Here is an 11,053-nt window from a genome sequence, read left to right as displayed (position 1 = left end):
TTGAAGGCACAGACATCCCAACTCTCCCGGAAGTTCCGGGAGTCTCCCGCATATTAATAGTGGTTCCCTGATGCCTGCAAATTATATACAATATCACGGAAATCAAATATTTTGAGAGCGAGCGAGAGAGAAAGCAAAAGAGAAAGCGCGAGAGCGACCACAAGAGAGAGAGAGAGAGAGAGCACACGAGCAAGTGAGAGCACGCCATGGGAGAGTGTTCCAAAAAAAGAAAATATAAAACGTACGTCACCCCAGACTACCCTAAAGTGTACCCCTGCCTAATAGGGGTCAAAAATAATGACAGTGTTGCTCGCTGCGCTGTTTGCAACAGTGACTTTTCTATTACCCACAGTGGGTTAAGACTGTAAAAGACACGTTGAGGTGAGTTTAACAGGTGTCATTCATTCATTAGCATAGCTAACGTTACTTAAACTAGCTGGCTAGCTGCTAAGGAGCTACTCTATTGCAGACATCCCACTTCTCCAGGAAGTTTCAGGAGTCTCCGGCAAATTGATGGTGCTACCTCCCTGAAATGAGTTTTTGCAGGGTGGGCTATCTGAAGGCAGAATACCAGGGTTAATGGCAGGATTCTTAGCCGTGTGGATGACCTCTGGCTCCAGGTCTATAGATCCATCAAACTTGCCATGCAAGCAGATAGGATGGTCAGGAAGGCCTTCTTTGGTTGGGGGTTTAAGTTCCAGAAAAATGAAGTAATATTGCAGCTCTATAAGAGCCTGGTTATACTACACTTGGAATATTGTGTCCAGTTCCGGTCACCACATTGTTGTTGTGGAAACCTTAGAGAGGGTGCAGAGGAGATTTACCAGGATGCTGTCTGGATTTGAGAGCATGCCTTGTGAGCTACAGGTTGAACCAGCTGGAGTTCTTCTCTCTAGAGTGAAGGCAAATGAAAGATGAATTTTGCACATTGAATGCTTGTCAATCTTTATTTGTGTGTAGTTTTTCACTGATTCTATTGTATTACTTTTTTTCCACTGTGGATCTCTGCAGGAAAATGAATGTCAGGGTTGAATATGGTGACATATATGTACTTTGATAATACATTGACTTTGAAATTTGATAGATGTATACATGAAGAAGAAAGGCATATGTAGAGTCAGAGACTTTTCTGTACAACCAGAGACTTTTTCCCCAGGGTGAAAAGGTCTAATACAAAAAGACATAATTTAAAAATAGTTGATGGAAAGTATAGAGGGCAGAGATGTCAGAGGTAGAGTTATTTTAGACAGAGAATGGTGGGTGTGTACAGCACGATGCCAGAAGTGGTGGTAGAGGCAGATACATTAAGGGCATTTACGAGACTCTTGGACAGGCACATGGATGATAGAAAAATGGAGGGCTATGTGAGAGGGAAGGTTTCGGTTGATCTTATAGTATATTAAAAGGTTGGCACAACATTGTGGGCCGAAGGGCCTATACTGTGCTGTAATGTTCTATGTTTGATTCTGTTCTTCAATGCAAGTAATCTGTTCCTGCATGTTCACATTTCAGGTTCAAGTTCAGTTTACTGTCATTCAACTGTACACAGGTATACAGCTAAACAAGACAATGTTCCTCTGGACCAAGGTGCAAAGCACAGAACATACAACTCACACACAACAGTAATGTTACCACAAATAAGTTAACAAATAACAAGGTGCATCTACAACACAAGTTAAAAAGTAAACAATGCATTGCTGCTGGTGCTTCATACGTGATGAGGCCTGGATGGTGACAGGGAGTTCGGTAGTCTAATGGCCTGGAGGAAGAAGCTGTTTCCCGTCCTAACAGTCCTTGTCCTATTGCTATGGTACCTCCTGCCTGATGGTGGGTGGGGGAAGAGGGTTAAAGAGATGGTTGAATGGATGGGAGGGCTCATTGACAACGCTAGGGGCCCTGCGTATGCTGTGCTCCTGATAAATATCTCGGATTGATCATCTCAGCAGTTCTCGCAATCCTTTGTAGGGACTTGAATTTTTAAATTAAGACCATAAGTCATAGGAGCAGTATAAGGCCACTTGACTCATCGAGACTGCTCCACTATTTCATCATGGCTGGTCTATTTCACTCGCAACCCCTTCTCTCCTGCCTTCTCCACATAAGCTTTCACACCCTGACTAATCAAGAATCTATGAACCTCTTCCTTAAATGCACCCAATGACCTGGCCTCCAAGCCACTTGTGGCGGCACACTCACCACCCTCATCTCCGTCTTAAATGGACATCCCTCTATTTTGAGGCTGTGCTTTCTGGTACTGGATTCCCACACTACAGGAAACATCTAGGCCTTTCAACATCCAATAGGTTTCAATGAGATTCCCCACCCACCCCGCCCATTCTTCTAAATACCCCAAACTGTTCACAATACTCCAAGTGAGGCCTCACCAGAGCCTTCTAAAGCCTCAACATTACATTCTCGCTTTTATGTTCTTGTCCTCTCAAAATAAGTGCTAACATCTCACCACCAACTCCACCTGCAAGTTAACCTTTAGGGAATCCTGCACTAGGACTCCCAAATCCCATTTCACCAATTTTTAAAAATTTTCTCCCCGTTGAGAAAATAGCCTATGCTTTTATTTCTTCTACCAAAGTACATGACCATACACTTCCCGACACTGTATTCCATCTGCCACCTCTTTGCCCACTCTCCCAATCTAAGTTCTTCTGTAGTCTCTCTACTTCTTCAAAACTGCCTGCCCCTCCACTTATCTTCATATACTCTGCAAATTTTGCAACAAAGCCATCAATTCCATCATCCAAATCATTGGCATATAACGTAACAAGAACCGGCCCCAGCACAGACCGCTATGGAACACACACCAGCCAACCAGAAAACCCTTTATTTCTACTCTTTGCGTCCTGCCAATCAGCCAATGTGGTCATGTGCTTTGCAATTCCCGAACCAGACGGTGATGCAGCCTATTTTTTTTTCCCTGTGAGTTATCCACTCATTACATTTCGGATTAATTGCCAGCGATTGCCTTCTCGCCTCGATCCCAGAGAAGCGAGGTTTAGCATGAGAATTTTCAAAAGGCTTTTGACAAGGTCCCACACAGGAGATTAGTGTGCAAACTTAAAGCACACGGTATTGGGGGTAAGGTATTGGTGTGGGTGGAGAGGTGGTTAGCAGACAGGAAGCAAAGAGTGGGAATAAACGGGACCTTTTCAGAATGGCAGGCGGTGACTAGTGGGGTACCGCAAGGCTCAGTGCTGGGACCCCAGTTGTTTACGATATATATTAATGACTTGGATGAGGGAATTAAATGCAGCATCTCCAAGTTTGCGGATGACACGAAGCTGGGCGGCAGTGTTAGCTGTGAGGAGGATGCTAAGAGGATGCAGGGTGACTTGGATAGGTTGGGTGAGTGGGCAAATTCATGGCAGATGCAATTTAATGTGGATAAATGTGAAGTTATCCACTTTGGTGGCAAAAATAGGAAAACAGATTATTATCTGAATGGTGGCCGATTAGGAAAAGGGGAGGTGCAACGAGACCTGGGTGTCATTATACACTAGTCATTGAAAGTGGGCATGCAGGTACAGCAGGCAGTGAAAAAGGCAAATGGTATGCTGGCATTTATAGCGAGAGGATTCGAGTACAGGAGCAGGGAGGTACTACTGCAGTTGTACAAGGCCTTGGTGAGACCACACCTGGAGTATTGTGTGCAGTTTTGGTCCCCTAATCTGAGGAAAGACATCCTTGCCATAGAGGGAGTACAAAGAAGGTTCACCAGATTGATTCCTGGGATGGCAGGACTTTCATATGAAGAAAGACTGGATGAACTGGGCTTGTACTCCTTGGAATTTAGAAGATTGAGAGGGGATCTGATTGAAACGTATAAAATCCTAAAGGGATTGGACAGGCTAGATGCAGGAAGATTGTTCCCGATGTTGGGGAAGTCCAGAATGAGGTGTCACAGTTTGAGGATAAAGGGGAAGCCTTTTAGGACCGAGATTAGGAAAAACTTCTTCACACAGAGAGTGGTGAATCTGTGGAATTCTCTGCCACAGGAAACAGTTGAGGCCAGTTCATTGGCTATATTTAAGAGGGAGTTAGATACGGCCCTTGTGGCTACAGGGATCAGGGGGTATGGAGGGAAGGCTGGGGCAGTGTTCTGAGTTGGATGATCAGCCATGATCATAATAAATGGTGGTGCAGGCTCGAAGGGCCGAATGGCCTACTCCTGCACCTATTTTCTATGTTTCTAACTCTGCAGAAGCTGGAAAACCCAGAGCAACACGCACAAAATGTTGGAGGAACCCAGCAGGCTAGGCAGCATCTATGGAAATGAATGAACAGTCGACGTTTGGGAAGAAAGGCCTCAGCCTGAAACGTCGGCTCCTTGTGCATTTCCATGGATGCTGCCTGGCCTGCTGAGTTCCAGCATTTTGTGAATGTTGCGAGGTTTGGCAACATTCCCGTTCTGTCCTTATCCTAATCTTATGGCGATGATGTCACGTTCCCTACGTCGACCGTACTTTTTCCCCATAGATGCTGAGTTCCTCCAGCATTTTGTGCGTGGCAGCTTTATCATGGTCTTGAACCAGCACTAACATCACCCAGGAATGTTTCTGACGTCAAGGACCAAAATGACACAGCATCCTTGTGGAAGCGTCTTAAGCCATTTTAAGTTCCTTTTGGTCGGGATCGACCTTAAATGTTGCGTCCTAGCTGTCTGCCTGTACGCAAGCGAGTACTTGGAGAGGAAGCTGTTCCCCCTTACAACAGGCTCCCTCCTCTGCCACACAGCTGATGAATCCAAAGGAACGGCGGAGACCGATACAGTTTGGCACCAGCGGTGTCGCAGGAGTTCCCAGTCAGCGTTGAATTCAATGTAGCATTTCCCTAGGGACTCCCAACTCCGGATTTTCACTAGGGGGTTTAATCCCGAAACCTTCCCCATGAGTGGGTGTAGCCGCAAGGCAGCGGAGGTTTGAGATCAGACCTTCCCTTCTCCGAGGTGAGCTGCCAACTCCGACTAATGAACCCCTTCTGCCCGAAGCGACTGGTTTGAAGGCGTCAGTCGCCCGCCTTTGCCCCTTCTTCTGTCAGTAGAAACGGTCCCGCTGGGTTTAGTAGCTAAGCCACACATGAAGGCCAGGAGATGGAATTGGTTGTCAGAGGCTATTTGAGACGCACGCCACTGGGAGCGTTTAATAGGTAGTGGGGCTTGTCCCCACTACCACCCCCGGCTATAACAACCCTAGTAACCTTGTAGGCATGTTATACAAAATTAATTTAAAGACTGCAATGAAACAGATTTAACGTTGATCTAACTATCTAAAATGCACGCATGAACCGTTTCAGAGGATCGGAGGCAGCCCGCAAAATTCGATTCATACCTAATTCACCGTGTCTCTAGACGTAACCCTCCGTTCCCACTCTACAACTCGGCGCCGTTACCTGGTTCCGTGCAGTGCACAGAATTCCGGACAAGACAGTGTTTAATGTCATTCCCAGTACACAAATGTAAAGGAGAACAAAATAATTGTTACTCCGGGTCCGATGCAGCACCAATAAAACATAAGATAATTAACACATTAATAAAAACATAAATATAAATACACAAGATAGCTTATATACACAGATTGATCGGACGTCCATAAAGTGACGTTAGGTACAGGAGTGTCTGTACATAAGGTGACTGACAGGAAATGATAAAGTAGTGGTGCTTGGGGGGTGTGGATGGGGTCAAAATGTTTTTTTTAAAAACGTACAAGAGACTAAAGCAAGTTTCACTTCCCAAAATTCCAATGATCTTTTTCCTGCCCCCACACCTCACTATAAATATATTAAATGTTTACATTATTAATAGTGGTTTAATGTTCTGTAATGGTGCGTTGAAGGGGTAACGATTTAGAAGTAAAGAAGGTCTGTTAGTAATGTGATCGCTTGTTTGCGTAACAATCACTTTAAACCGGGGGGCCGCGACAAAGTGTCTAGACGCACACGTGACCGCCCGCGCCAATGCGCAGCCAAGCCAAGGGCTTGTAAATTTCAAGCCTTGTGTCAGTTTCAGCCGGGAGTCCGGAGAGCTTAGTAAACCCACGGGCTGGAAACGGCGACAACTCTCTTTGATTTTGTCTTTGTACATCGTGTTTTTTTTATGTTTAAAAAAGGAAGATTAAGATAACGAGGAAAGCCGGAGAGAGGGAGTCAAAGCACGTTCAAGTGAAGCTGAAGAGAGAGAGAAAGCAGGAACATATTAAAACCCCTGCCTGTGTGTATCTATAAACGCGGAAAGGAAGAGAAAACGATCTGTACAGTCATTAAAGGAGCCGGATTATAGGGTTGGATTAATCTATCCAAAAACCAAGGAAGGAACAAGAGAACGCTTGGGTTATATTTCAATGGATACATATTCTTGGCTACATTTTCTCTACTTTGTATCGGTGGGTTACAATGCATGATTGTATCTCCGAGGAGCTGCACTAACCCATCCCCATCCTCCGCTTATATATATATTTAATTCAGTGTTCATCAAACCATTTTTCCCGATCTCTTATCCTTTTATTTGAAAAAGGAGGTGGCGTATGCTACAGATCTGTGCGGCTGTTACTGTGTTGCTATCGAGAACAGGCTGGATTCATGTTTTGCGGATATGTCTTTGCTGTATCTGGCTGGATTTTAGCACATTTCTCTCTGGCGGATTTCCATCTCGCATGTTCAGGACGAAACGATCGGGTCTGGTCCGGCGACTTTGGAGAAGCCGCACGCTGGGAGAGGCAGACGGGCAGACGGACAGCGAGGGCGATGCAAACCGCGGAGGAGGAGGAGGAGGGGGAGGCGGCGGCGGTGGATGTTGCGGGGGTAAAGGGTCCAAATACACGAACTCCGACCCAGAATTGAAAACCCTAACTCACTCGCTGCTAAAGAAACTCAAGGAGAAACAATTGGAATTATTGCTTCAAGCGGTCGATAGTAAAGGAGGAGCCCGGACCGGCTGCCTTCATTTACCCAAGATGATTGAGCCGAAACTCAGCAAACAAACTTACTCCCTACCGGTACTGATATGTAAAGTCTTCCGCTGGCCTGACCTGAGAAACTCTTCGGAATTGAAAAGACTTTATTGTTGTGAATCTTACGGAACCAGCAACCCGGATTCGGTCTGTTGTAACCCACACCACCTCAGCAGGCTCTGTGAATTCGGTAAGTGAAGCTGGCGTTGTTTAACGCTCCCCCCTCCCTTTCACTTTAAAGCAGACATCAAGACCGTAATGTTTCGTAAGAGGTTATTTTTTAGGCTTTTGTCGGTCTCACTGCGATCACCTGGGCCACCCATGTGAACGGGAGAGACGTGTCTGGGGGGGGGGGAGTTGGTCTTTTCAGTGATCCATTAATGATAACTTCAATTTTTAATTGGATCAACTAGCCCTTTACAAACGTGTCCCGCTCATTTTACGTTACCGTAAGAGCGCTCGGTTTTGTGAACCTTATGCTCAGTATAATTTAATAATTTTATATTTGCCTCTTTTTTTTAAACGTAACATGGTTGTTTTAAATTATATGTCTTTTCCGACAACGCCGGTTGTCCCAATATTATTATTTAACATTTAATTCCCGGAGAATCAGTTTAAGAGAAAGTTTTAAAGGGGGGGGGGGGTAAAGTTAGCGAACACTTGGATCCGCCAGTGCGCTGATATAAAACTACCCTAAAAGCAGACATTGCTGGGAACTTCCTTCGTAAAGATGTAAATGTCTATAAGTTTAATATCCATAATTGTTAACTGAGTTAAAAATGTCAGGAGCAGGCAAAGGTAAAGGACGTGGGTGGGGTAATTCATATTTTTAGTATTTCTTGGAATTGACTGAATATCGAGTATTCATTCTTTAAATTCGCGTTCCTTTTGAGGACAGAAGTTCAAACTTGCTTTAAATCCTTTGTATCCATCAAGTAGATAAAAGTTTTTTTTCTGTCTAAATAGTTGGGCGACTTGTCGCCGCGGTAAATGGGTGATTTTTTTTCAGTTAGATGGCGCGGTGCGATCCTCACCCAGTGGGAGTGATTCAGTGGTAATTTCCAGAGCAGAAGTGGTTTACGTGAGGCAAGGAAGGGCGATTAGACACACAAGTTGGATATCAGCGAGACTGGCGCCAGGCTGACTCCTGTTTATGTGACTGTTAACTATCAAGGCGATCGCCGCCTTTGCTGTGCTGCCTCCAGCCCCCAGAGTAGGACAAACAGTTTACGAAAGAATGCCGGCGCTCCTGACAGTGTTATCTGGAGTTTCTATCGCTTATCACGGCTTTTACCCTTTTTATGTTCCCAGACTCACCCCCGCCTCCTTATTCCAGACTTCCAATGGACTCAATTAAACAGCCCGGTAAGTCTTGGCTTTGTTATTTATGATGCATGGTTATTTAAATAGAAAATGTTCTCCCCAGACGCAGAAAACATATTCTGAAAATGCATATTTGTAGAAAAGACTTGTAATAGTTTCTTTATTTAAAAAAAACATTTTATGCAACGGGCGTTTCTGTTGAGTTAAACCCGGGCAAGGGGGAGGGGCGATGTTTCCATAAGAAGCAGAATTTATTTTGACAAAAGTTTATTCACACAATAGGAACAGACATCGAGAATTTACAAGACATACAACAATTTCAAATTAAAATATGAATACTACTGTCTGTAAAAATCAATCCGTGTAGGCACCGTTCTGGGAACTGTATCCTTCTCCGAGGGCACCCGGGTACAAACGTAACCCCGGATGGGGGCAGTTCGGGCAGAGCCCTCGACTGTCCACCGACTGGACCCGTGAATGTCCACCTTGGCCAGGCCCCCTCCCCCTAGTTGATCCTCCGAATGACACCCCCCCCCCCCCCGGCACTGGAGCGCGGGGCTGCGGTGCAATCCCTTCAGATATTCAAACAGGGACTGCAATCTATCACTGCATATAAAAGTGTTACACTGACTCCTCCCGGCCATAGAATGGACAGGTGGACGGGAAATCCGTTTGAAAATCTGTTACACGGTGCTACCTTGTGAAACACCTTCAACCCCAGATCCCCAATGTACAGGGGAATACCTCCTGCACAAAGAGACTTCCGCCGGGGGCCTTCCTTCCCCTACTGCGCCCAGCAGAACTGATTCAGGTGCTGGTTTGAAAGTGGTTCCCTCTCGGGGTTGTCGGTGTCAACTGGTGGTCAGTTAAAGAGAAATTGTGAACTTTAGTGTAATCCAGGCGCTAGGAGCCATTTACATCCTTAACTGCTGAAGAACAAAAGTGTACTTTGTACGTTTGAGGCATGGTGTGTTCATTCAACAGAGTCGCAAAGCCTTACAGCACGTAAACAGGCCTTTCAGCCCATCTCACTCATGTCAAACTATTCTGCCTCATGTCATCTACCTGCCCCTGGATCGAGACATACTAAAAGCTGGAGGAACTCAGCAGGTCGGACAGCATTTGTGGAGGGGAATTAAACAGTCAATGTTTTGGACTGAGACCCTTCATCAGGATTGGAAATAAAAGAGGAAGATGCCAGAATAAGAATGTGGGAAGAGGGGAGGCAGAACAAGCTAGAATGTAGTCTCACATACCCCTCCTGCCCATGTATCTATCCAAACTTCTCTTAAATCGTGCAATCGAACCCATGTGCACCACATCCGCTGGCAGCTCATTCCACACTCTCACCACCCACTGAGTGAAGAAGTTCCCCCTTGTGTTCCCCGGAACATTTCACTTTTCACCCTTAACCCATGTCCCTGAACCTGGTGGTGTGGGTCCTGAGGCTCCTGTACCTCCTCCACAATGGCGGCAGTGAGAAGAGAGCATGACCTGGGTGGTGGGGCTGCTCGATGCTGCTTTCCTGTGACAGTGCACTGTGTAGACGTGCTCAGTGCTGTTCAGTTATAACGTTATCAGTTGGATGATAAAGAAAGAATGTCTGTTGATTGATTTTCACCTCCAAAGGCAGGACTTTCACTGTTGTTTGCACTGGTTCGCAGCCCTGCTTTGTGGACAAAAGACTTCACACAGACTGGGGATCACATCAGGCACATCAGTTCATGACAATTTTAAGAAAAACTATTGTTCTTGTGAAGGGTGCTAGCCTTTAGTGCTTGCTCCAGTGTCTTCCCCTCTGCCATCGGATTTCTGGATGGGCAATGAACCTCTAAACACCTCTAAACATTACCTCACTATTTTTAACTTTTTTTTTGCTATCTTTTTGCATGACTTGTTCAAGGAGATGGATAAAGAGTTGATGTTTCTGGCCATGACCCTTCACCAGGACTAGACAGGATGTAGGACAGGAACCTACAGCAGGTCCTGATGAAGGGACTCAGCCCAATATGTCGACTGTTTATTCCTCTCCATAGATGCCGCCCGGCCTGCTGAGTTCCTCTAGCATTTTGTGTGTGTTGCTCCGGATTTCCAGCATCTCTTGTGCTTATTGTTTGATTTATTTTTTTTAAATGTATACTTCTTATTGCAATACATAGTTTTAATGATTGTTGCAATGTACTGCTGCCACAAAACAACAAATTTCACAACATATGCCAGTGGCATTAAACCTGATTCGGATTCCTTTGGTGTACAGTGGGGCTGGGGTGATCGGGAGAATGTTAGTATTGAGCAGAAACACACTTAGATTTGTCTACCACGTGTAGATCACAACGTCCTGTGAAATACACTACAAAGACTACTCCAGACCTTGGGCTCCATTGTTTGGTATCAACCCTGGACTTGCTGATGATGGAACCCCGAACTCAAAACTCAAGACTGCCCTTAAAATTTTGTGTATTTAGAGAAGAAATCTCTTGCAATCAAAGAAGCCCTTTATGATTTTTTTCATCCAGACATTTTTGATGATATGACTGATCAAACCATCCTTTAGGGAGCAGACAAAAGTAGGAAGGCCGTATCTTTCAAACTTTGTGCTTGACTGTGTGGAACCTGAATGCTCTGCCCCTGCCCAGCACACCTCCCACGCTAGAAAAGCCATATTCCTGCAGCTATAGGCTCCCATGCTGAGGAATGTTGCTCTCCTAATAACATTCATAGGGCAGGAACAGGCCCTTGTGCCAAATCAAATAAATTAGCAATCAAATGGC

At 45.3% G+C, this 11,053-nt stretch overlaps 1 protein-coding gene across 2 annotated transcripts in view; it reads left to right on the top strand.

The window, feature by feature from the left end:
* The first annotated feature begins 5,955 nt into the window (after nucleotides 1-5,955).
* smad7 (SMAD family member 7) overlaps nucleotides 5,956-11,053 on the top strand; it is a 44,372-nt gene continuing 39,274 nt past the window's right edge. Inside the window, exons 1-2 of one of the 2 annotated variants that reach the window (XM_072252179.1) lie at nucleotides 5,956-7,149; nucleotides 8,271-8,324. In XM_072252179.1, the coding sequence (XP_072108280.1) occupies nucleotides 6,534-7,149; nucleotides 8,271-8,324 (670 nt within the window). In that variant the 5' untranslated portion in view covers nucleotides 5,956-6,533. The remainder of the gene's footprint in view (nucleotides 7,150-8,270; nucleotides 8,325-11,053) is intronic. The other variant, XM_072252177.1, reaches the window with a different exon arrangement.

This window comes from Mobula birostris, chromosome 3, assembly GCF_030028105.1.
Source record: "Mobula birostris isolate sMobBir1 chromosome 3, sMobBir1.hap1, whole genome shotgun sequence".
NCBI lineage: Eukaryota > Metazoa > Chordata > Chondrichthyes > Myliobatiformes > Myliobatidae > Mobula > Mobula birostris.
Note: the sequence above shows the minus strand (reverse complement) of the source record. Positions and strands in the feature narration are given on the sequence as shown.